The sequence below is a fragment of the Talaromyces marneffei genome, chromosome 2, assembly GCF_009556855.1.
Source record: "Talaromyces marneffei chromosome 2, complete sequence".
Classification (NCBI taxonomy): Eukaryota; Fungi; Ascomycota; class Eurotiomycetes; order Eurotiales; family Trichocomaceae; genus Talaromyces; species Talaromyces marneffei.
The window spans coordinates 634,443-660,119 of record NC_072349.1 but is presented as its reverse complement, the minus strand read 5'-3'; the positions used below and the strand labels follow the sequence as shown (position 1 = coordinate 660,119).

At 47.2% G+C, this 25,677-nt stretch overlaps 5 protein-coding genes across 5 annotated transcripts; 3 read left to right on the top strand and 2 right to left on the bottom strand.

Moving 5' to 3' along the window:
• Positions 1–2,040: 2,040 nt before the first annotated feature.
• Positions 2,041–4,859, bottom strand: EYB26_002574 (uncharacterized protein; the record flags this gene model as incomplete). Its single annotated transcript, XM_054261879.1, has 3 exons — positions 2,041–3,718; positions 3,772–4,364; positions 4,425–4,859. The coding sequence occupies 3 exons, from the start codon at positions 4,857–4,859 to the stop codon at positions 2,041–2,043; spliced, it is 2,706 nt and encodes a 901-aa protein (XP_054117854.1).
• Positions 4,860–6,748: 1,889 nt separating this feature from the next.
• EYB26_002573 (uncharacterized protein) lies at positions 6,749–11,989 on the top strand (the record flags this gene model as incomplete). Its single annotated transcript, XM_054261878.1, has 4 exons — positions 6,749–6,817; positions 6,875–7,207; positions 7,275–10,514; positions 10,571–11,989. The coding sequence occupies 4 exons, from the start codon at positions 6,749–6,751 to the stop codon at positions 11,987–11,989; spliced, it is 5,061 nt and encodes a 1,686-aa protein (XP_054117853.1).
• Positions 11,990–15,130: 3,141 nt separating this feature from the next.
• EYB26_002572 (uncharacterized protein) lies at positions 15,131–17,123 on the top strand (the record flags this gene model as incomplete). The annotated part of the gene is made up of 4 exons (XM_054261877.1): positions 15,131–15,536; positions 15,594–15,709; positions 15,763–15,847; positions 15,910–17,123. The coding sequence occupies 4 exons, from the start codon at positions 15,131–15,133 to the stop codon at positions 17,121–17,123; spliced, it is 1,821 nt and encodes a 606-aa protein (XP_054117852.1).
• An 819-nt stretch (positions 17,124–17,942) lies between these two features.
• Positions 17,943–19,386, bottom strand: EYB26_002571 (uncharacterized protein; the record flags this gene model as incomplete). The annotated part of the gene is made up of 6 exons (XM_054261876.1): positions 17,943–18,407; positions 18,467–18,663; positions 18,727–18,844; positions 18,899–18,930; positions 18,988–19,080; positions 19,341–19,386. The coding sequence occupies 6 exons, from the start codon at positions 19,384–19,386 to the stop codon at positions 17,943–17,945; spliced, it is 951 nt and encodes a 316-aa protein (XP_054117851.1).
• Positions 19,387–20,573: 1,187 nt separating this feature from the next.
• On the top strand, positions 20,574–24,623 carry EYB26_002570 (uncharacterized protein; the record flags this gene model as incomplete). The annotated part of the gene is made up of 6 exons (XM_054261875.1): positions 20,574–20,743; positions 20,804–20,894; positions 20,947–23,283; positions 23,343–23,555; positions 23,613–23,909; positions 23,988–24,623. The coding sequence occupies 6 exons, from the start codon at positions 20,574–20,576 to the stop codon at positions 24,621–24,623; spliced, it is 3,744 nt and encodes a 1,247-aa protein (XP_054117850.1).
• Positions 24,624–25,677: the final 1,054 nt, after the last annotated feature.

Here is a 25,677-nt window from a genome sequence, read left to right as displayed (position 1 = left end):
GACTCTTGCCTCCACTCGGCAATTTTGTTCCGATCTCTCTCCATCCATCCGTGCTCTGTATTGAGTGTATTCCTCTCCGCTGACTGTCAGTCTCCTGTGTATCGTTCTGAGGATTAGTATTACTCGCTGCTGATTGGTGCAATACTAGTACATTGAATACTGCGTACGTACAACGCTAGTTAGTTAACAGAACAGCCAGCCATCCCACTTAGGTACTGGTAGTACACCTACATACAGCTGTCAGCCTACGTAGTACATTGAAACTCAACAAGGACAAGCATCGTGGCCCGAGCACTTACAGGGTCTCGCAGCAGCAGGGTTCGCTCCAAAACGACCAATCGAGACAACCCAGCACGCGACATGTTGCTCTCAATGTACCGTCAGCCTACTCCACACTATACGAGGCAGAGAATTTTTCTTTCGATGTCTTGGAGATAGAAATGAAATGCGTGCCAAGTCGCGGTCAACATGATCATCGTCCGCATGCAAGGGGTCTCGTTCCCGCAGGGCTTAGCCCTAACACGATTTGCGCCTTGTAGAGGGAAGGGACGGAGTTCGAAGAAGACGCGGAGAGATCAAAGACAAGCTTTTACTCGGTGCTGATCATGAGGCATTTTTTATTTCTTTCTAGAAGGTCCAACATCTACCCCCAGCGACTCAGAGAATACGTAACTGCATTGATGCGTATTCCTCGCCGTGAACTGACTGACTGACTGACAGGATCCAATCCATGTCTGTACTCCACGTCACACCGCGTTTCTGACACCACCGTAATACAACGTCAATCTTTTTTCTTTTGTCTCAAGAAAAAACACCTCGTATTCGCTCATAGATCACGCGACTCCTTGGTTCTATTCTTGATTCCATTCTTGGTTACCGTATTGAGGCATCTCTACCCCGTATTCTGACTTGCTTAGTGTGCTGTATATAAGATCCGGGGTTATGCAGCTATTCCCCTCCCCCTCCCTCTCCGATTCCTAGTCGGGAGACATTATAGACAAGGACCATGCGTTCAAGCCACGTAAAGGACTGGCTGAACTTTGAATAATGAAAAAAAAAACGTATATGAGCCGCCAGTGCCGCCAGTTGCGCATCTAGCTTTTTTTTACTTACATACTCGCAGTATACTCCGTAGTAGACCCCTCAAATGCGTGCAGAGGTCTAAACACATCTTTTATTTAGTTACAGGATGCCGAGATATACAACACGAGGCAAAACAAAAATTGACGCGCATATATGCAATTCTAGGACGAGCTGAACTAAGCTGAGTGGGTTGCGACTAGGCAATCCAGATGTTCCGACGGTAAATACTCTCTCTATACAGGAACCCAACTAACCACCGTGACCCAAAACCCAAACGACTTAGTCATGTCATGTAGTTAGGTGCCTAAACCACCAATCGGCCAATTCGAGTGAGGCATTTTCTCCCACTGGTCTATTTGTGTCTATATATTTGCGGCCGAAGGGCCAAAGCACTAGTTGTTTCTCCACCAGACACATGGATATATATACCTACATAGGTATTCATGAAAGAATGAATAATGAACACGGACACGAACATGACAATCATGCATGCCCGACCTCGCCTCGGATCTTGGATCGAGTCGCCCTCATGCACTCACCTTATGCATTTACCGCATCTAGGTATGTTAGAGTAGATCGGAGCTGTCAATGTTGATCCGCTACTTGACCGGGCAGGCCGATTTCATGCGTCACTGGATCAATTGATCGATCTTTCGGTCAGGTTTATATCTGTCTCGTGCTTCTTACAGAGCCCAAGATCAACAAGCATATCAATTGAGACGGACTCTCGGCTTTACGTTGTGTTTCCTGACAGTAATGAATTTGTGAGACCGTAGACAGTAATCAATGGTATATCCAAGTGTATCAATATCATATGTACAGAGCATCAATCAAGACTCGAAAAGGCTAAGGTATCATAAACAAAATATATAAAACTACTTAAAAGGACAAGAGATCATTAGGTTCCTCTATGCAAGAAGATCGTTATACGTATATAGAATCGACAAGTGTAATGAATCACTTGGAATCCGTCACACCAACTGTTGATGCACTTCTTCTCCCCCAGCCAAAAAACCCACCGCCTGTCGGGGTGGCCTTGGCTGATTCGGGCGATAGTTTATTCGGTGTTGCAGAAAAATTAGTTGGTATCTCACCGATCGACGTGTTCACTCGAGAGTGTCCATTCATCAGTCGCCGAAGAGAGTCCAGCTTGGCTTTTACCTCTTCCAATTCTTGCTTGGCTACTGCTTCTGCTGTCTTGGCGTTGACAAGCTCCAGTAGCAACGAGTCTTCGGACCCGGAAGTTGTAGACGTCCTATTGTCGGACTCTGCCGATTGACCGAGTAGACTTTGTAGACCCAAACTGCTAGACCGCTTAGGGAACTTTGCCACTTCTTTCCTCGATCGCCCAAGCTTGAATTCACGCAGACCGGTAGACGAAGTAGGCCATGCTTCATTATCACTAGCCGCACCCGAGTTGTCTTGGCTACTGTTGTCCGCGACTACGCCTTTGCGTGCACGAAGCTCCTGGACTGTTCGCTCCAACTTCTGTTTCTCTCGGTATCCGTCTTGAATACGTGACCGGGCCTCTCGCAACTCCTCTTTCAAACGATTATTCTCGCTCTCATGTTCATCAAGCTGTCGAGTAAGATCGACGCAACGCGTCACTTCCATCCCATGTTTTTCTTTCCATCTGCCTGCCTCGTCTCTCAACTGATGCTTCGTCTGTAGAATCGAGTCTCGTTTGTTCACCGACGAAAACCTCTCATCGGCCTTGCTAATGAGCTCCTCAGTATTCTCTTTGATCTCTGACTGCTTGATGTGGCTCAGCAAAGCCTTTGAAATCTCTCGATCCTCCTCTCGTTCTTCTCGCTCTCGCTGTAAATCTCTAGCCAGTTCTGATTGTTCCCGTTGCATGTCGCTCAAAGCTGTCAGAAGGTCTTCAATCTGACCATGTAAATCTCTATCCTTGTGTGATATTGCGGATTTTGCGCGGATTTTCTGATCCGCCCCCATAGAGGCTTCTGTGGGAGCAGTACTGGCATCAGAAACAGACGTTTCCATAGAATTGAGTGTAGATGCCATGCTTTGCTTGGATGGCGAACGCCTGACTGTACTTTCGGGGCGCGCAGCCGAAGGATTCAGTGATTTGTGAGAGCCAGCCCACAATCGACCGAGGAATCGTGATGCTGTAGCTTGCATCTGCGGGAACGAGATTCCCGTAGGCACGCCCTGAGATTGGCTATAGCTTGCCTCCAGCGCTTGGAGGCTTTCTTTTGAGACGAGTGGAGTCAATGAAACAAAATCATTAACCAAGTCGTCAGCGTTGCACGCATAGGTATCCCATAAACTTCGAGACAGCAAGAATTGCAATACATCCTCGAACTCGGTAAAGCTAATAATCTTTTTCTCGTTGCGCTGCATGAGTGATAGCGCAACTCTCATCAGTGTTTCGGAAGCTCCTTCCAATAACAAGACATCATATATACGAAGCAGCATCGGTAGCGGACATGCAACTGCAAAGAATGAAAGGAACCATTGCGAGACATAGATCGGTTCGATGTTTAGAGACTGAAGGTGGGCAAACAACGATGGTAAATGACGAGAGAGGAGGTTCTGAAATTGGTAGATGCGTAGATGTAGACCTGACAGATCCGGTAAGAAGCATGAGCGCAAGTCATAATGTTCCATGAGCCTAGATCATCCGAGTTAGAAAAAGATAATGCCAGAGTCACAGGGAAAGCAAACCTGATCAAAACACAAAATGACTCTGCGTCCGTCATATGCATCAATAGAGGGCCGACGACAAATCCAAGTCCTTGACAGTATCCTATCTTGGTATCGTACAGGCTAAAGCATTTCAGTACTCTAGCCAACATCTGTTGACCCTCCCCATTGGGATCGCGGAACATCTCGACATTCGGGAAGCTGCGGCCGATATCTTTGCCAATCAGTCCTTCGTAGGGACTCGATTCGTTACATAGTCGTCCAAATTCCTCAATCAGTAACGTATCCCTGGCTCCGGCAATACTAGGCCAAACTACTCCACGTAGCGGCGGCGGAACTCCAGCGCGAATTTTGTGAGATGTCAACGTAGGCAGCCTTTGTGCCGTCGAAGGGTAATCCGCGACCAAAGCAGCCCAGAATTCGAGTTCGGTCATAGGTGGCGGTTGTAATTGGGAGTATCGAAAAGATGATCGCGGATCGTTAACAAGTTTTTGCAAGTGTTGTATGGAGGGGGGACGAGACTTTCGGTGGGTTTTCTTTGCAAGCCCTGATTTAGGATTCGTCGCGAGAGCATTATTCTCTTGCTCTAGACGCGCTAACAACAATGCCGTAGACTGCAAAGCATCAGTTGGTTTTTTATTCTTTTCCACGGAAGCAAAATCTATAAAACAAACCTCGTCTGTTCCTTGGGTTCGCGGTTCCTGCTCCTCTGATTTATCCAGTTTTTCCCAGTCAACTCCTCCCGTGCTTTCCGTAGGTGACGACGATTCATATCCGTCCTGGGTATTGCTCGCTGCTTCGTTCGATATAGTTGATGAATGTTTCGTATTTCCGGTTATAGGTATCTCATCGACTCGGCCGGTAACCTCACTCTTTGGCGTCAGATCGATCTGTGTCGCGGTTTCCATGAAAGAAACTTGATCCGCTTTCTCGTCGACCGGAGTCGTAGGACTATCGAACTCGGTAGCGATACTTTCGGAAAGCGACTGTCGATCTGACAACGGCACTGTAACCATCGAATCTGTTGTCACCGGGGAGATAAGCTCCTCTGCAAGAGAGGGCGAGGATATGTCCTCGGTTTGCACAATGACACTCGCCAGAACGGCCATGTTGGATGAGATCCGGGCTAAAGACTGTATAAAGTAATGGGATCAACCCGCGAAGTCGAGCAGTTTCTCCAGTCGCGGCGATAACAAAGCGTATTGTTGATGTGGATAAAAGGAGTAAATATACAACGCCAAGTCCTCAAACAAATCATTCAGTTGCCGCCTGCGACTTCTGACTGCATTCCAAAGGATTGTAGGGGGGAATCCTTGGACTGGATCATTCAAAGAATGACAACACAATCATCATCACACAAAATCAAAGTGAGGAGAAAAGGAATAAGGGATAGTCGTCTCATCCTTCTTTTTGGCGATAAGTTAGTCAACTAGCCAATAAAGAGGAAACCGCGCTAAGGGGCGCCGCGTCTCGATTGGCCGGCCATGCAGGTACCAGCCTCAACCAATCTGCGTCGCTCCTTCCCAAAAGCTCACTGATCCGGCGGGCCGCTCCTGCCCCTCTTTCTCTTTCTCTTTCCCCCCTGATTCCCTGGATGACTTCTATCGTGACTCTGCCAGCACTCACTCCTTTGACTGCTCTGGTCACTGATCAATCATCAAGACATATTTTGACCCAGCAAACAGTACTCTGGACGTGCGAAAATGCTACCGTGTTCAATCTTAGTCAATATCCGAGCGGTCAGCATTAGCTTGTTACGTGCCATCGCGTCTTAACAGGCTCTGAGGCTAGCCCCCTTGGCGCCCCTCTGGTGGCTTTTTAGGTGTACCATGCATTTGACCGACAAATCGAGACACCCTTCTATTCTCTATCGAGGGCCATGCTGACTTGAACTGGGGACGGTTACAACATGAATGCTACCGTCGAAGGGAGGATTACATGAGCCAATTGACATGGAGGCAGTTGTTTATAAAAGATCTAGATTTGTCTGGTGGCTAGATCCCGTCCTTCGTTGACATGTAGATCTATCAGACGTTTTTGATCCTGCGCTCCAGATACAGCCACACCCGGTGCTATCAATAGAACATCGATAACTTTACTTTGGCGATAAAGGAGAGGAATATTCATTGGATAAAATTCTAATATACATCGACATTTCATAGCGCACCTTTGCCTATATTTGTCAACGTAGATGCAATGACGGATTAAAGCCATGCGTCAGCCTCCAATGTCGAATTTAGATCCTGATCGGCCTATGTATGATGCAACATTGAAGTATGAGTCTAAGGCGATGAAAGTCTTACTCTAACTTATTGACCATTCGTGGAATTTAAATGTATGAGGAAATGTTGGAACACATTAATTCATTGATGAAAGTTGAAAATCGAAAATAGTTATGATTAATTCGTACAGCCCATCTTCTTCCGGGTGGTTACATATATATTTCCAAAGTTCTTCCTCCATAAACTTCCACGTGGTGCGATCAGATCCCAACGACAGCATTGCGAGTAGTTGAATAGGCCCACGACCGAGGAGTGTGTTAGCTAATACTGAGGTGCAACTGATGCGTCTATACAAATGCGCCTGTAGCAGTATCTAAGAGGAACAATATTCGTACAACAACAGAGTAACTACCCGTGCCGCCAAGCCCGAGAAATCGAGGCTCCCGAGGTCATAGTGGAGTACAGATGATTTGTTTTGGCATTTCTGTTTTGGGACTAGCGCATGTCTCATGCGCCACAGGAAGAAGTTATTTCCGGGCCGCTAATCTCAAAAGAGGAAGCCGCGACTGCAATTTCAGCGCGTTTTCATGTCAAGTTGTCAACACAGCATATGGCATGCCACTTTTTTTGACCATCGCCCTCTTCCTACCTCGAGTATCCACTCATTTGCTCTTCATATTTACCTTTGATCACAGTCACTCGCTCCAATAGTTCCTTGCTTTATCTCGCTGCGAATTCTCCTTTAAAATCGGCCGGAGCAGGCCTCTCTCCACAAGATGGATTCCTTCTTGGACGATTCTTTCAACGAGGACGAAGTCTCCGACTTCGTACCCGATGAGGCTCCAGTATGGCCACCTCTTATCTTATCAAATCACAACAGTCGACTAACGATCATTCATTAGAAGTCAAAGGCGAAGGCAAAACCAGCTGCGACCAAAGCCAAGAAATTAACACAAACAACCCTCAAGACAAAACCTGCAGCAAAGGCCACGAAGAAGGCAAAGGCCGACTCCGAGAACGAAGCATCGAATCACGATGATATCGACGATTTCCTAGACTCAGTCATGTCCACGACGCCTCCAAGCAAACCAAAAGCAAAGAAAGCCCCTGCTAAAAAGGCTGGCTCCAAGCCGTTAGCAGATGTGGCTAATGAGTCCTTTGGAGGCGATGGCGCCGATGACTTGGTGGCATCTGAGGCTCCTACACAAACAGGCGCTGGTGACAAGTACCAGAAGGTAAAGTCGATTTCTTACAGAACCCTTAAACACTGTCGGAAACCGTGTGCTAATGGCTGCAATCTAGCTCACGCAATACGAACACATCATCAAACGTCCGGATACATATATTGGTTCCATTGAAAAAACTACTCAGCAGATGTGGGTTTACGATTCCGCAACCGAGTCGATGGCCTTCCGAGAGGTCACTTTCGTCCCCGGTCTGTACAAAATATTCGATGAAATTGTCGTGAACGCCGCGGATAACAAGCAAAATGATGAGAAAATGGACGAGATTCGAATCACCATTGATCGGGAATCTGGTGTAATCAGTGTCTGGAATAACGGACGTGGTATCCCCATAGAGATCCACTCGAAAGAGAAGATCTATGTTCCTGAGCTCATTTTCGGCCACCTTCTGACCTCATCGAACTACGACGACGGACAAATGAAGGTGACGGGTGGCCGTAATGGTTTCGGTGCGAAGCTATGTAACGTCTTCTCTACAGAATTCAGCATTGAAACCTGTGATTCTCGTCAGGGCAAGAAATATCACCAAACATGGACGGACAATATGAGCAAGGTAGGCAAAGCTAAGATTACGTCATCCAAAAGCGACGATTACACCAAAGTTACCTTCAAGCCTGATTATCAGAAATTCGGCATGGATGGCATGGACGATGATTTCGAGGCCCTGGTGAAGCGTCGTGTCTATGACTTGGCTGGAACTGCTAAAGTTGCAGTCAAGCTGAACGGCAGTCGAATCCCGGTCCGCAACTTCAAGAAATACATGGAAATGTACACAAAGGCCATCAAAAAGGAACGTGGTGAAGAGGCGGTAAATGACAAGAGCGAAATAGTCACCGCTAGTCCTGATCCTCGATGGGAAGTTGGATTCGCCGTATCCGATGGATCATTCCAGCAAGTATCATTCGTCAACTCTATTGCGACTACCTCTGGTGGTAGCCATGTGAACTACATCGCCGATCAAATCTGTAATCGACTTGCAGAGGCTGTGAAAAAGAAGAACAAGCAAGGTGCTACCCTGAAAGCGTCGCAGATTCGCAACCATATCTTTATTTTCGTAAACGCTCTTATCGTGAATCCTGCATTCACATCACAGACCAAGGAACAATTGACCACTAAACCCAGTCAGTTTGGCAGCAAATGTATCTTGGACGATGATTTCTACAAGAAAGTCTTGAAGACAGAGGTGATGACAAATATCCTTCATTTCGCCGAGAAGAAAGCAGACCAACTATTGAAAAAGACTGATGGAGGACGACGATCGCGTATGAATAACCCTAAACTTACTGATGCCAACAAAGCTGGTACAAAAGATGGCCATCACTGCACGCTGATTTTGACCGAAGGTGACTCGGCCAAGGGTCTAGCAATGGCTGGTCGTGCTGTCGTCGGTCCCGACTTGTTCGGTGTTTTCCCTCTTCGTGGAAAGCTTCTCAATGTTCGTGACGCATCAGTCGACCAGATTTCCAAGAACGCGGAAATTCAAAACATCAAGAGTTTCATTGGCTTGCAGCACAAGAAAGAATATACCGACACGCGCGGTCTACGTTACGGTCATCTCATGATCATGACTGATCAGGATCACGATGGAAGTCACATCAAGGGTTTGTTGATCAACTTTCTTCAAGTGCAATTCCCTAGCTTGCTCAAGATTCCGGAGTTTTTGATCGAGTTCATCACTCCCATCATCAAGGTGTGGAAAGGTGATCCTAAGAATCCTACCAAGTCAAAGTCCTTCTTCACCATGCCCGAATATGAACAATGGAAAGAAGAAAACAAGAACGACCTTTCCTGGCAACACAAATACTACAAGGGTTTGGGTACAAGTACTACAGAGGATGCCCAGATTTATTTCCGAGATCTGGATCGCCATTTGAAGGAGTTCCATACTATGCAAGACCACGAAGCTCAACTTATTGACTTGGCTTTCTCCAAGAAGAAGGCAGATGAGCGAAAGGAATGGCTTCGCCAGTACAAGCCAGGGACGTTCCTGGATCATTCTACTAAGCAGATCACATACACAGATTTCATCAACAAAGAGTTAATTCTGTTCAGTATGGCCGACAATCAGCGATCTATTCCTTCGGTTGTCGACGGTCTGAAGCCTGGTCAGCGCAAAGTCTTGTACACTTGCTTCAAACGAAATCTCAAAAAGGATATGAAAGTCGTGGAGTTGGCAGGTCACGTCTCTGGTATGACCGCTTATCAACACGGTGAGACATCTTTGCAGCAGACGATTGTTGGTCTGGCTCAGACATTCGTCGGCTCTAACAACTTGAATTGCTTGGAGCCAAGTGGTAACTTTGGTAGTCGTCTTCAGGGTGGTGCCGATTGTGCCAGTGCTCGTTACATCTACACTCGTTTGTCTCCATTTGCTCGACGTGTCTTCAACCAGCAGGATGAGCCGCTTCTCACCTACAATGAAGATGACGGAGAAAAGATTGAGCCGGAGCTTTACGTTCCCGTAGTTCCTTTGATCCTGATCAATGGTGCCGACGGTATTGGAACTGGATGGAGTTCATCTATTCCTAACTACAACCCCGAGGATATTGTTGCCAATCTCAAGCGTATGATGGACGGAGAAGAGCCCGAACCTATGCAGCCTTGGTTCCGCGGTTTCAACGGTGAAGTCACACCCCAGGGCCCTGATCGATACAAGTTCAGTGGTCGGATCCACGAACTGAACGATAAGGAGGTTGAAATTACTGAGCTTCCCATTCGTACTTGGACCCAGGACTTCAAAGATAAATTGGAGGATATCATCAAAGCAGAAAAGACACCGTCATTCATCAAGGATTACAAAGATTACAACACCCACACCAAAGTTCATTTCGTAATCCAGATGGATGAGAAGCACTTGAAAGCTGCGGTAGAAGAAGGCCTGGAAGAGAAATTCAAGCTTTCCAGAACTATTGCAACAACAAACTTGGTGGCCTTTGATCCCGAAGGTCGCATCACCAAGTATGCAACAGTAGGTGATATCTTGAAAGAATTTTTCGCTGTCCGCCTTAAATACTACGAGAGACGCAAGCAGCACCAGCTTTCGGAACTACAGAAACAATTGGACAAATTTACCAACCAAGCACGCTTCATTCAAATGATTATCGATGGAAAGCTTGTCGTTTCTAAGAAGAAGAAGGCAACCCTCATTACCGAGTTGAAGGAGAAAGGGTTCAAGCCTTTCCCCAAAGTCGCTGAAGCTGTTAAAGCCGGCGAGACTGAACAAGTTGTTGAAGAGGAAGAAAGCTCAGAAGAGGCAAACACTGAGATGGCTTCAAATGCTTACGATTATTTGCTTGGGGTACGTTACTCGAATTTCAAAGAATATTGAGTTATAACTAACCATAATCTATACAGATGGCTATCTGGTCTTTGACCCAAGAGCGTGTTGAGAAGCTTCTCCGCCAGATTGGAGACAAGGAAGTTGAAATCGATGAACTTATTAAGCTCAGCAAGGAAGAGATCTGGCGTCGCGATCTCGATGACTTCATCAACGAATGGCGCTTCCAACTTGAAGAAGAGCATCGCCGTGAACGAAAGGTCGCAAGCTTGGGTCGGCGCCAATCATCTAAACTCATGACTGCAGCTTCCAAGGGTCCAGGCAGGAAACGGAAGAATGACGATGATGATGACGACTACGCTGCTCCAAAGAGCAAGAAGGCCGCGACAAACAAGAAGGCCGTGGCAAAGGGTGGCCTGTTGAGCTACCTTAAGAGTTCTCCTAAGCCTAAAAAGATCGCTCAGGAGGATGGTGCTGACGATGACATGGATTTGGACGATGACTTTGAAGCGGAGGTTTTACCTAAGAAGAGCCGTGCAGCTGCGAAGCCCAAAGCCGTCCCGAAGGAGGAGGAGGAGAAAGAAGACGACGACGATTTCGAAGCCGAAGTCCTTCCCAAAAAGAGTCGCGCGTCCTCAAAGCCTCCAGCAGCCCCTTCAGCGGCCCCAAAAGAAGAGGAACCAAAGGACGAGGACGAAGATTTAGTTGAGGTCACGGCTTTATCCAAAGCTGCTTCAAAGCCCGCTGCAAAGAAGGCATCAACAAAGGAGCCGAAGGCGCAAAAGAGTCGTACCACAACCAAGAAGCCAGTCAGCTACGTTGTGTCGAGCGAGTCAGAAAGCGAGTTTGGGGATGATTTGTTGGATGACGTAAGCAAGATGGTGAAAGGAATTGGTGACTCCAATGGAAAAGCTCTTATCTCGGAGTTTACTAAGCCCGGACCTAGTGGTGCAGGCTTGAAGAAATCTACTCCTAGGCTTTCTAAGATCAGCAGTACATTCGATCCTGACGAGACGGATTACAGCAAGCTTGTTCCACAGCAGTCCCCTCGTCGCTCGCTTCTTGTTAAACAAAAAGAGAAGACTATAACAGATGACGATGCTGATGAGTCTCCCAAACCAGCCGCAAAAGCTAAGCCCGCAGCTAAAGCCAAGCCAGCGGCAAGCACTACTGCGCCAAAGTCTCGCGGACGGCCGAAGAAAGATGCTACCGCTGCCCCAGCTGCCCCAGCTGCTAAGAAGGCTCAGCCCGCTGCCAAGGGAAGGGGCAAAAAGAAGGTGGTGGACGATCTCTCTGATGATGACATCGACGCTATGGCAAATGATATTCTTGATTCTGACGATGGAGTTGATCTGAACGACGAACCTGTCAAGGCACGCCCATCACGCCGAGCTGCTACTACTAAAGCTAAAAAGTACGTGATCGACGATGACAGTGACATGGATGACCCTGCCGGCGAGGATTCTGCGGATGCCTTTGATGATGATTCTGAGTGACCAATGCAAGTGACCTGACTGTGTATTTATTTCTATGGCATTCATTACTTTGTTTTAGTTTGCATTCTTTTACGTTTATCGGGTGAGAAACGGTTGACAGGAACAGGCCCATCTTTTACAGGGAACTGAGGGCGCAGATAGGGGTCATTGACGAGAGTTACAATCATATTTCTTTTTCCTTTGCAGTTACATTCTTGTTGTGTGGAGCTTTATCCTCGTTAGAGTGTTGTGAATGAGCAAAGCTTATAATCCTAAGATTCGAGTAACTCACGCTCACTGCTGGTAATGATCCGCGTAGATGAGAGTACCACAAGAGTTACCATTGGTACACAATCATACAAGTCCTCGGGCAGATTTCCTATCATGGCCTTCTAGAGGACCATAGTAGGCACGACAGCGATACATCGGAGGCGACCGTGAATGGCTTATCATGTGAGGCTTGACAGCGAAGACTTGATGTACTGATCTTGTACTTGGATGGGTACTGCCGAGGTACATGTAGTCCAACTGGTGACATTGACATGGTGACAGTATGTATAACAATGTCAGGCCATGTGAGGCCAAATATGGCACAAACCAAGCGAATCAAACAAATAACCCAGAATGAGACATACATCAACTTTCTTCTCCCTTCTCCCTGTCACCTTCCAGAATCTCTACTCAAAGAAAAAGAAGCTTGCAAATAACTCTCTTCTTCCCAAAGTCGCACCAGCTCCGTTTTTCTAGGGTTACCACGTTCCTTTGTGTTGTTGTGACGGCTAGATGCACCCGATAACATCAACGGACACTGACCAAATGAAGAAAAGAGAGGCAAATCAATCGATTCACAGAGGTGGTTCACAACACACTGACTCATTCTGTCAGGAACCCCCCAGTGATCAGACCAGCCCAGCCCAGCCCCAATAGTTGGGTAACTCATCGGTTTGTGTCACCTTGTTGAAGAAAAGGAGGAGTCAAAGCTGTCTTCGGGAAGATATTGCCTGTTGCCGTTGTTGGATGGCCGTTCATTCTTTTTTTCTTTCCCCCCCTCCTACTCAGCAGATCTCGGTCGTTTTTCCTAATATGATACACATACCTTTTCTTTTTCAAATTCTCTACTCATTCTTCCATTCCGGGATGTTTACATCCGAACCAATGCCGGCCATTCAAGTTTATTGTTCCGATTTGATCTGATCCAATCCGATTCAGGCCAGCGTCAGGGGAAAAGAGAGCAGCCTTAAGATTTCAGACAAAACTGAAAGGGTCCATGGCGAACTGTATGCAGCTTGCCGGCCTGGGTAGTTGTGCCTCCTAAAATGGGTTTTCTGGTTGTCGGGACTCTCTCTCTCTCTACATGTAAATTTGCTGTCTAAGTTCGGATGGGACTATGGATCGCAACTCAAAAAAGGGCTGATGATGATGGCTGATGGTTCGTATGCAAGGTATCAGGTAGGCTAGCTCGAAATCAATTGTTTCTTCATCATGATAAAAATATAATCGATTTTGGGTTCGCTTCATAAAGATTGGGGAGCATAGATGCAGAACAACAGAAGTCTGACACTCACAGAGAGGTGGATTCGGTAATTTTACTTTCCAATAAGAATTGACATGACACGAGGCTGCTAATACTTAAAATTACTCGCTACGACGCTGTGTGAGTCTGTGTACCCCAGATTCATGTCTGCATGCGACGTCAAGTAGTTACAACTGGCTGGAGGTACGACCAGGACGACGAGAACAAGAGAAAGTAGAAGCTATAACTTGATAAAGATTTCACATGAGATCAGGCTAATACACCAAACGGAGTGATTCCTCCGTTTTCTTTGAAAGAAAGAAAAAGAAGCCACTGAAGAATGAGTACATTACCTTCTTGGTGTCTAGCTACATTGATCCCCGTTCTATGGACAGGTAGTGGGTCTTAATTTCCTCAAATGGAAAGGAACATCAACATCCATGCCTCTTTTTTGCTTTTGCTGTACCCGGTTTACCGGGTCACCTCAAGCTGTCTCTGCTCCGGATAGAGGGTATGAAACACAAGGTGTCCTCGAATTTTAGACCCAAAAACAAGACGTATTCTTGTGTATGTGCATGATGCATATCGTATCATTAGATCCGATCCAATGACAGATGTCCAATGATGCGTCAGTTTCATTTGTCTCTCCCTCTCTCCGTCTGTCTCTCTCCACCCCGGCCCCCTGAAAAGCAACATCGAGGGATTCTTGAGCGAGGAAAGTCATAGCTTAGTTACCCTGTTTACCTCTGCGCTGGGTTTGGCGCTTGGTGGGCCCAAGCTCTCACTCACCTCGCTGTTCGCAATACTGCGACAGTTCCAACGTAGGACATACGTAGACGGTTCCTCGGACCTCTAGCCCTGTCTGTCTATCTACTTGTCTCTCGTGCGTGCCTAGGTACACCGCACCAGGATGGCCGTTGGTGTCGAGGCAGTGTGCAGGTGCTCGGTCTTGCTACCACTTATCGTATCGTCTCCATAGATTGAGAAGGGGGTAATAAGCATAACCAAATTCTTGTTTCTTGCCTAGCCGGAATAAACTCTTCTTTACTTCCTACTGATTCTTGGTTGTTGACATCTTGAAACTGAGACGTTATATTCCAAGCTTTGTATTAGACTCTTCTATCCACTATTATTTGCGGTTCAGAGAACAAACAGAAATGACCGCTCCACCATCTAGAAAGACTGACCTTGTTTGAAGAGATACATATCAGTTTCTTTAGGTTCTTTCATCAACGTTTGGAAGGGAGCTTTGCTATTGTATACATTCTATGTTCTTGTTGTTTACATACTGCTTTCCGTTTTGATATACTACACAACACGTTCTTCATCTCTGGTTTGGGTTTTTCGTTGTTGTTTTTGTTTCGACTTCTACGTATAACATATCTACTATATTGCTTGCATATTTCTTTAAAGTTGGTCGATATACAGAAAAGAGTCCTGTGTAAGTTGGTCTATATCTTCAGGAACCCCGAGCGAGGAACTGACTCCTATAAAAGGACCTCAAATACCCCCGTGTGCTCACTTTGGAAAAGTTCTCAACTATCATCTCCCTAGAAATCAACATCTCAGCAGGAGCCGCACCTACTCATCCATCTTTTCAATTCAGACATACCCTTATCATTCCAACTTGAAGAATACACCATCAACTAATGGCCTCCATTGAATCACTCCTGAACCCGCTCCCAGACCGAATCGGGTCAAAACACCACCATGAAGATGAAGATGATACGAATATCTCCTATTTCCATCGGTCCAGCATATCATCCCTCCCGGATCGCCGAGAAAGCACCGCTTTCAGCCAATCTAAATTCCAAGCTCCGCCCAACAAAAAGCCAAGGGTAGCAAAAGACGCCCCCGTCTTCATCCCCGGCAGCGTCAGAGGCGAAGTCCGCTATCCACCATGCGCCGACAAAGCCGAGCCGACATTGGCGGAAGAACATGCGAAATTCAGCATTTATCCACCGGTCGAAGAGATTGCAGATTATCCGAGACATATTCCGTATAGTAGTGAGAAGAAGAGTTTGATGGAGAAGACCGGGAGGGAAAGTTTTGAGGGTATGTCTTTCCCATTCCTTCCCTTATTTGCCTTAGACTAATGAGTGGTGTTTGCAGTGTTTCAATATACCTTCAAGTTGCCTGGAGATGAAAAGACTTGGACGATGATGTGGGATTACAATATTGGACTTGTTCGGACGACGCATTTGTTCAAGTGTCTTGATTATCCGAAGGTATGTCCACATTTTTTCCCTTGAAACGCTGCCCGATGCTGATTGAAATGTAGACCACACCGGCGAAAATGCTGAATTCAAACGAAGGTCTTCGAGATATTTGTCACAGCATCACTGGAGGCGCATTAGCCGCACAAGGTGAGTGAATATCAGAACCCCATCTTCATTCAAACATTACAGTGACTGATAGAGTAGTAAAGGTTACTGGATGCCCTTCGAAACCGCCAAAGCCGTCGCAGCAACCTTCTGCTACAACATTCGCTTCGCACTCACACCCCTATTTGGCATCGACTTCTTATCTCAGTGCATCCAACCACACGATCGAGCATTTGGCAAAATGACCATTGATTCTGAGATCATCAAGAGAGCCACCGAAGTTTCCCGGAGATATCGCGAAATGGAATTTGAGTCAAAAAGCCTTGTCCACACGCAGAACCGGTTGATACCGCCTGAAGATGTGGCCAGGCTTCCCACTGGTGTTGTGTGGTCTGAGACCAATACCTGTGCCAACAATACATTCACACCAATCAACCTATCAACTAGAGAAACCGGCCGTCCACGCGTCTCCTCTCAATCCAAGATCTTAATGTCAGATACGCTTCCATCGATCAAGGAGGCTCTGGGCGTTGAGAGTTTTGAGTATTTGTGCGCCAATCCACTCAAGCGAAGATTGTTGAATGACGTTCATGTCCATGAAGAACAGGATGCGAGGATGATTTCTTCAAGGTCTCTTATTAGTATGGCGAGTATACCGGTTTCGTTGCGAAAGTTTTGTGCGGAGGATGGCAATGATGAGGATGATTTCACCGATGATGCGAGCCTGGACGACGGCAATGAATCATCATACTCTGATTCTTATTTCGACTCCAATTCAGATGCTATTTTAGAACTGGATATAAGCTCAGACTGCTCTACGCTGAGTTCTGATGCTCACAAGACACAACACAGCAAGCGCGCCAAAGACCTCCGAGCCCAGAAAGAAGATAAAATTCACACCAAGAAACGCAAGACCACGAAACGATTATCTCGAACCAAACTAAAGCAAGTGGTATCCCCCTTTTCTCCTCCACCAACTGCGCTATTATCGTCCTCTTCTGCATCACCAATATCAGTCAAACACCAACAACAGCACCGCAAGAAGAAGAAGAAGAAGCATAGTCGTCCCGATGATCTGACCGCCGCCGAGACACTGTTGGCTCTTCGCAGCGGATCAAGTACGCTAAGCGAAAACGAGAGTGAGGATGGGAGAGTATCGGCCAAAAATGCGAAGAAGAGAACCCGTTACCCCCAGCAACAGAAACAGCGCAAAGTTGCTGTTGTACGAGGAGGATTGGAGCGGTTCAGTCTCGCGGTCAATTCGCAGTCGGATTTGATTGAAAGGATGGCTAAGAGGTTGCGGAGAGCGAGTTTTTGACCCATTTCTCATTCTCTAGAAGTAGCATTAGGGTTGGAGACAATGGAAAGATGGAAGAGTTGGAATTGGAGCATTTTGGAGGGGTTTCTCCTGCTACTTTGTTTCTTATGTATGTATCTAATGACATCCGAGATCAGTGTTGATAGTTAATGTAACTCTTGGATGATGATCCTTCTATTGAAAAAATGGTGCTTGGCAAGTAAGAGTACCTGGGTTGAGCAGATATGATGCAAAGTCAGACTGTGTACTTGTAAATTCAATGTTAATAACAATGTGTCGGGAAACGACTAATAAAGTATAATCACTGTATTCTTTGAACATAACACTTGCATAATGAACATGTCGATTAACAATAGGTACACGGGATGAATATGAAGAGGAGCACTGAATCCAAAGTAGAATCAACCCATATCCTTTTCGAAGAACAATACGAGAACAGAAGAGAAAAGAAGAAGAAGAAGAATACCAAAGCACCGAAAGCACAAGAAAAAAAAAAGCATCATAATGTTCTTGAAACATCGCATAGTCCATCAACAAACCACTCTCTTGCATCCGTCTCCTTCACTCGAGTTTGTTCAATTTTTGGCGGCATAGTCGTCATCGTCGTCAAACGTGAATACTTATAGAAAAGAAGAGTAAGAAGATGAAAGTTCGAAAGTTCGTTCGAGAGTCCAAGTCAGAGCTTGTTGTCATCGTTCATTTGAAGATCAAGACAATTTGACACGAAGAGAAAGTGTTTGGTGTCAAATCAGAACCCGTCATTGCTCGCAATGAGAAGATGTAAAATAATCCTCTCATGTGACAAATGAAAATCGTCACTTACAGGGCCAACAATGGCTCCTGCTTGTTCTCGGTGGATGCGGCGGGCTCGAGCTCGGGAGCGTCGACGACGGGCTCAGTCTTAGGAGCTTCAGGGAAATCGGTGGTCTGGAACTTGGGAGGGCTAATTGGCTCGACCTTGACTGCTGGGGCTGGAGCCTTGGCAACCTGTGGGGATGCAGAGCGGCGGTTGCCAATGTACTCGTGAGCCTTGGAGCTGTAGTCGTTGGCATACTGCTTCACCAATCCGGTGGCACGAGCAGTCTGTTGGTTGGCGAGTTCCTTGGCATGGGTTGCCTGGGCGTTGACGAGCTTCTGAATCTGAGCAATCTGATCATCAATAATTTCGCGGTTGCTAAGGTAGATCAAGGGTCCAAGGTAAGCAATGGTTGTGCCGAGCAAAGCGAGGCCCCAGACAGGGACGATCTTGATGAGCCAGTAGGAGAGGAAGGCAGCAACGAAAGCCTAATATCCATCAGTTGATTTATTCACCAATCCTAGGTTCCGATAATCAAGGGACTTACAGCAGCAGTGTGCAAAACATTCTCAGCGAACAGGATGCGTTGGAACTCAATCATGAAGAAATCGGCGAGTTGCCCCAAATCTTCCAGGATTCCCTCGACGGTTTCCTTTGGTAGGGTGTAGTATTTGCGAGGACGGAAAGAGCTTGTCAAGCCTCGGTTGAGAATGAGCTTGCCAGCTCCTTCAGCGGCGGCGGTGACTATAGGAATATCAATTTAGTATGGCAATCACACGCGTGCATATGTTAGAACGGGATACCCACCTCCGAGGGAAATGTACAAGAACTTAAAGACCCATCGCAGAAGAGGCAAAAACCGAGCAGCAAGAATGAAAAACACGACGCTGGCGAAAGAGATGGCAGTAGCCCTGGGGCGCTCCCACTATCCAAGTGTTAGCTGGGCTGTATGAAAATTGGCTGTGGTCAGGCTACTCACGCTCAAAAGACTGTACACAAGAGAGTGGTAGTCTAGTGAAAGTCAGTCATATTGGATTCTTATGGATGTATGCTCAACTTAGTACGTACGAGTCAACTGTTGGCCGTTTGTGATTCTAGTGGAAGGTGTGGCCTTTGCGTCTGTCTTGGAAGCTTCGGGTGCGACATTGTCAGCAACGGAAGCTATTGCGATCTGTTAGTAATTATTTTCGTTTTGGATAACTGTCGGTTGAGCGCAATAGTCGAATAGATGTCTTGATTGCATTGTTGCTCGCTTGTGATGCAACCATCGTCGTGGATTCGGACACCGGAGATCAAAACAAACGGGCAAGAGAGAAGGGCGAAAAAAAGCAGCACTGTACGTCATACCAAGTGTGAGCGATCTGGCTGATTGCTAAAGACATAGTCAATGCAAAGGAGGAAATCAGCCTGACTTACCTTACCAGGTCCGTTGACAGCAGGATACTTGATTTCGCCTGAAGAAGCCATTTTTGCGAGGGAAAATTGGGTGTTGTGCGATGTCCGATGTGGTTCCAGGTGATAAAGGGGTGCAGCAACACAATAACGAGCTGTGGGGGCGGACCAACAACAGTGAAGCTGACGAGGAAAATATCAATACACCGACTGAGAGAGGTTGATGAGAGGATTGAAGTTGATGGTTGACAGCGATGGATTGCTTGTGTGGTGATGGTAGTAGGTTGTAGGAGATGAAAGAAAAGCAAGGTGAGTGATTCCTGCTGGTTCTAGACAGGTGATGCAATCGATGCAATCATTATGGTTTATTTTTTTTTTTGCCTGTAACCGCCGAGCCGAGACGACGGGAGCGCCCACTAAGGCACTAACTAGTAAACTAGTAAAAAAGTAAAACCACGACACCGGGCACGGCCGTTATCATTAAAGCATCAAGGCGTTATTTTCTGGCGATTTTATTGTGGATTACGACGTGTGGATTAAGGCAGAATAATTAATTGATGGCACTAGTCCATGAAGAAGCACCAAAAAAGTATTCCATCACGCGACTCGGTAATGGCCTAGCAGAATCGGATTCATCTGCATTCTGCAAGCATCGTCACCCGTTGACATGTGATCGGGCCTGTGATAGTTTCATCGACGGCCACGCAAATGATCAGTAAAGCAGCAGCCTAAGCTTGCTGTGTAGACTGCTATGCCAGCCGAGCTGTAGATTTGGCCTTCCCATAAATCACCATAATGTATGTATCATATTCACAGATGCAATTTCCAAGAAGAGGGAAACTGGCAGAGATAAGGGCAATGAGCTAAGGTAGTTAACTAAGTAAGTTAGCTCACTAAGTTGCCTGAGCTATCGGAGTTTCTGCCTGAGCGTGCGGGAGGCTGCCTTGTTGCCATGTTGCCTGAACCTGGCCTGAATCACGTGATCAAGCGTGTTAGCGCGTTGCTCCTTCCCGAGATTCAGGTTGGATGTTTTGATGCCCGCCAAACACAACCGCGACCTTCCCGTCCCAACCACCACGACCACCACGCCAACAATCAATTATCAACAACCCCTCCCCTTCTCGCCATGTGTACTCGCAAATGTAGCTCAACCTGATTCTCGAGTCTTTTTTGAACGACCTTTGCGATCAATCAAAGAACCGTGTTACGCGACCTGGTTGACGTGAGCGCCCCCAACACTTGATACCCGCGTTTACACAATCATGGCTACTGGGGGAACAAAGGCCATCGGCTCCGCCGCCTGGATTGCGGCGGAGAAGGAAAATGTTACGCGTTTACTGGAGCAGGAGATGGAAGAAGTCGAGTATCCAGTTCGGCACGAGATGGACTGGCTGAACGAGCATATGGCCGAGATCTTCTCGACTAATCAATTGTGCGTGGCGGCCACACCCTCATGCTCTCTGGATCCTCATTGCTAATAGACGTTCTGCAGTAATATGACCGAAATATTCAAGACACCCGGAAAACTACGAGGCAAAACTCCTTACACTGCACGCAAGCGCAATCCAGATGAAACGCGTGTGGTACGTCATCCATCTTGACTCTGATAGGTACCGTATACTAACCTGGAAACAGCCTCTCAGCAATTTGTTCTCAACCACGAACCAGATCCTCAAATCGCCTTCCAAGTTTTCAAGATCGCCTGAGAAGCCAGCCCCTTCTCGAATGGCAAATGCCCCAACAGCTGAATCAGTAGCACCGCGCAAGCTTGTTGACGACCAGCCGCAGGAACCGACCCAGACTCCAGTCGAGGATCCAATGGATACAGCTTCTGAGAAGCAAATATCTTATCCAGAACTCACAACTGCTGATATCAAAGGCAAACAACCTATCAGAGACCTGCCGCCCAATAAAGCTCTCAACTCATTTTCTACGTATAATACCGATTCAGGCTATCATGGCTTGGGCGACGACGATGACGAACTTGTTCTACCGAGCACGCAGCCGTTGCTCGAAACCCAAGCCTCGATTGCTACAGACTTGCAAGCTCCGTCGATGCTGCCGCTTGACACTGGCATGAACAGAAAAAGTCTATCTGTGGACAGACGCACAACTGAAGGCTCTTTCGTCTCCGCCCAAGAAAATATTGTCTCTCGTGGACAAACCGTGGAGCCCATGGATGTTGAAGAAGATCAGTCAGATAAAGCTGACGAAGACACACCACGTCCCCTCGTCAAATCCGTGTATGTACCTTCAGCTTCTCCGGAAAAGCCTGATGGCAAACCGGAGGCATCTACAGTCAAAACAGACGTGCTTGACAATGCTGGCGATGTTATGATTGATGACAATTTTGACGATATTGGATCCCCATCCGATGGGTCAACTCCAGCCCGACCTGCCATGAGGAAAAATAGTAGTTTTGGCTTTGCATCATTACCTCCCCGCGACCCGTTAATGACCAAGAAAAGCATGGGCGCACGAGTTTCTCGCACCAGCCATGTTGATATGATAAAGTCGACGGCACTGGGACGCCAGAGCCACTTCACTGGCCATATGGAAGGATCTAAATCAGCTAACAATGGTGTCATGGAAAAGGAGGAGTCGCAACAGGACAACGCAAGAGGAAAGCACTTACGGCAAAGCGAGACTGAACAAGCATATGATACGTCCATGCGACATAACAAGTTGAATACTCAGCGTCTTCATGACAAAATCAGCATGCTTGGCAGGACCCAGGCTCCGAGAACGACGAAAGCTGCACCTCTGTCCCAGACAGCTATACCCCACGCCAAGTACCCCGAGTTGCCGGACATCAAAAATACTAACACAGACACCGAGCGCATTCCCACATTGACTTCAACCACTCAAGATGATTGGATCAAGCCGCTGTCTTCTCCGCAGAGGCCCGCAATGACGAAGAGTCAGACTGCAGATGTTATGGAAAGAGCGACGGACAAGGAGACAATCGGGAATCTGGAAAAGGGCAAGATGACACGCACGGAAACTTTCCATGACCTCGCTGATAAAGGCTCCCGCACGCCGACAAAACGTTCAATCTTTTCCACATTCGATCAACATAAAGCTGCGGCCACGCCTCCATCTCGTCGAATGGAGTCACCCGCTCAACCGACGTCCAATACTAATGCTGAATCTACGACGCCGCTTACATCTCCAAGGCGAATTGATGGCACGCCAAAGTCGCGATTCCAGTCAATCATGAACTCTGCAAAGAGTCTTTTTTCGAGCAGTGCCGGTCTATCAGCAGCGGCCAAGTTGGAGACATTGTCATCTCCAAGTGCTCTCCGTTCTAAGCCAAACCCTCAGTATTTGGAAACCAGTCCAGAACGATATTCCCCAAGTCCAGAAAGGTTACCTGCGCGAGTCGCAAACGACTCGAATGGCAAACAGGCTACCAAACCAATTCAGCTCGAGGATCCCTTCGAGGCAGAAGATCGAATCCGCCCAGCAGCAAAAGCGACCGGACCCAGTGCTAATGTAGAAAATCACCAGAAAGCGGAGTCTAAAGAACGTGATCTTTCCGCATCATCTACCCGAAACAATGCAAAGATAGCCCAGCCGGTGCAGACTCAAGGACGAAGAGACCCTGGAACTGCAGCCGACCCAGAACCCAAATTTCCTCTCCCACCTACTACGATTCATGGTCAATCGCAGCCTGCACGGCCGAGGCCAGTCAAACCCACCCGGGAACCAGCCCAGAAACAGAAACCACAACCAGTGTCGATCCGTCTTGGTAGCACGATTACCCGTATGCCGATACCGTCTGTAGCTCCTAATAACCAGGAGTCTAGCGCGGCACCAGCATCTGCCCCTGCCAAGCAGCCCACTCTAGTCAAGAAAGCCAGTAATTCTTCACTACACACGGCGTCATCAAATACAAGCTTGAAGAGCTCAACTTCTACCCAATCCCAGCGCAGGATACAAGCGGCAGCAGCAGCGGAAGCCAAGAAACAGGTACGAGTTGTATCCAGCCCATAGGTCTTATTCAGTATACTGACTGTACTTTTATTTAGGAGGAACGGGAGGCGGTGCTGCGAAAGGAAGAGCAGAAGAAACGTGCTGCCTTACTGAAGCAACAACAAGAAGAAGCGAGGCGTCAGGAGCGGGAACGCTCTGTTGTAGAGGAGAACAAGAAGGCAACACAACGACAACAAGCTGAGCAACGTAGACTTGAAAATGCACGTCTGAGACAAGGAAGCCAACCGCCGAAACCAGCTAATGACTTGGTAAGTCACTCTAAACCCAGACAGGTAGAGCTCAACAATTGACGACGTTCCGTATAGGGATCGGCATTTCAGCAAGACAAAGCCACTCACAGGACTGATGTGGGACCAGCACGACCGCCTTCGCGATTGGGTTCGTCAATGCAGGCTTTTAATCGATCAATTAATCAGCCCCCAACCAATCCAGCAAAACCAGCAAAAAGACCCTTGGACGATGAGCTCCAACCTCGCGGTCAAGCATCTGTGTCACAACCCAAAAGCCAGGCAGTCGAACCGAAGAGGAGAAAAACAGAGGATGAATATAACCAACAACAGTATAGTCAAGCTGCTCCATTGAAGCAGCAACCTATACGCAAGGTATGAACAACGCATAAATTACACTCAGATTGTACACCGAAAACGCGGGGATATCCGCGTGACTGACAATGTTTCTAGGAAAATGGAAAGCTTTCTCTTTTGGGACATCCTTATCCACAGGCACCTCCGCCTGCAGCACATCATCACACAGGCTCGATGTATAAGACCGGGCCCGTGCCACTAGGTACAGCAGGCCAGCCACTGAAGCATGCGGCACCGATGGACATGGCGCAGTACACCAGTGGAAAGATTCCATTCGCGTCGAACCACACTACACAGTCCAGTACAGCACACAAGACACCCAGTCATAAGACTCCTAAGCCTGGTCCTAGTGTTCAACGTGTACCTGCAAAGCCATCCCCGCAGTACCCACCCAGTGAGAGTATCCATCTTCCTGAACCCCCGACTGACAGCGAAGACGAGGACTCTGATGCAGACATGATCCCGGCGCCAAACTGGGCACAGGGTGAAGAACTACATGCTGCACTGGCCTCCCAGGAGGCGTGGGATGCGGATCGGATTTTCGGACCCGTGCCGATTTTCCAAATGGAAGAGGCATTCAAGAACGACAAGAAGATTAAGAAATTCCGCGAGCGCACAAGCAGTGCTAACTGGGGTGGACCGGATGGCTTGACTCAAGAAGAGATCAACCGGGACATGGCTGCACGTCGGGTAATGCGTGCAAATGGCGGGTGGTCATTCAACTTATCGTGACGACATCAGCCGACGATGTGTACATAGTCATGCAAACCGTTGATTCCTAACTTGTGTGGTATTTGTTGCTATAATTATCCATGTTGGGTTGTTTTGTTCAGCTATCATCTGCATTGACATGGGTAGATGCGTTTTGGCTTATTGGGCTGAACGGAGTCTGGAGTTAGTGTGGGCGAACGGGCTTTTATTGGTGAAGGTGAAAGGGATCAGTTGGGTTGGTACAAATCTAAATTAGTACCATGATGGGCCTTTTTGTTTATTTTACCACTGATTGAGTATTGAGTATCTTATAAGATATACTACGTATAAGTATAAATTCTACCAAGCCCACACTTGGATGGGAATACCGACTTGATTTAACATTACGACTGTAGTGTATGTAATACCCTAGGTACTTGAAAGATGCATGACCCGAAACAATGCATAGAAAACGTCTAGAAAAAGCTGAGCAGATGGCGGCCACGAGGAACGCACCACAAAGTTCTGATCTACATGATTTTGTACAGAGTTAGTGTAGATACGTTACGCAGGATGCAGCCCCAAATTGTTTTTCGGGGGATAAATGCATGAAAGAATACGATGCTAAATTTGGGTATGGTTTTGTATTTCGTGGTATGTACGATCTTTCCTAACATGGTTGCCTCGGTATTGAACTATCCTGTGTAGTTGACCGAGGCCGAGGTCCTTGTACGAAGCAGAAGTAAAGAAGTTATCCTGCTTTATGTTTAGATTGATCCATTGAGGAACCCACAAGTTCACCTTTCGCAACTGAATTACCGACACCTTCATTCATGGAACGGAGTCTGTGCAGCTGATGATTATTTGACATCGCGAGTTTGCATACCCTAGGTAGTTTGAATTCAAATCTGTTTCTTACATACGAGGGCTCACCCGGATACATAGATACTCTGCGAGGGGTCTTGACCAGTAACAAAACTAAGCCGTATTCGCACTTGTTTTATTTTGAAACGCCTAACTGCATACTTCGGTAGCATGGCTGCATAAGTTGACGATTCATAGTTTCGTGGAGTGAATTCCTGCAAATGGATCTACG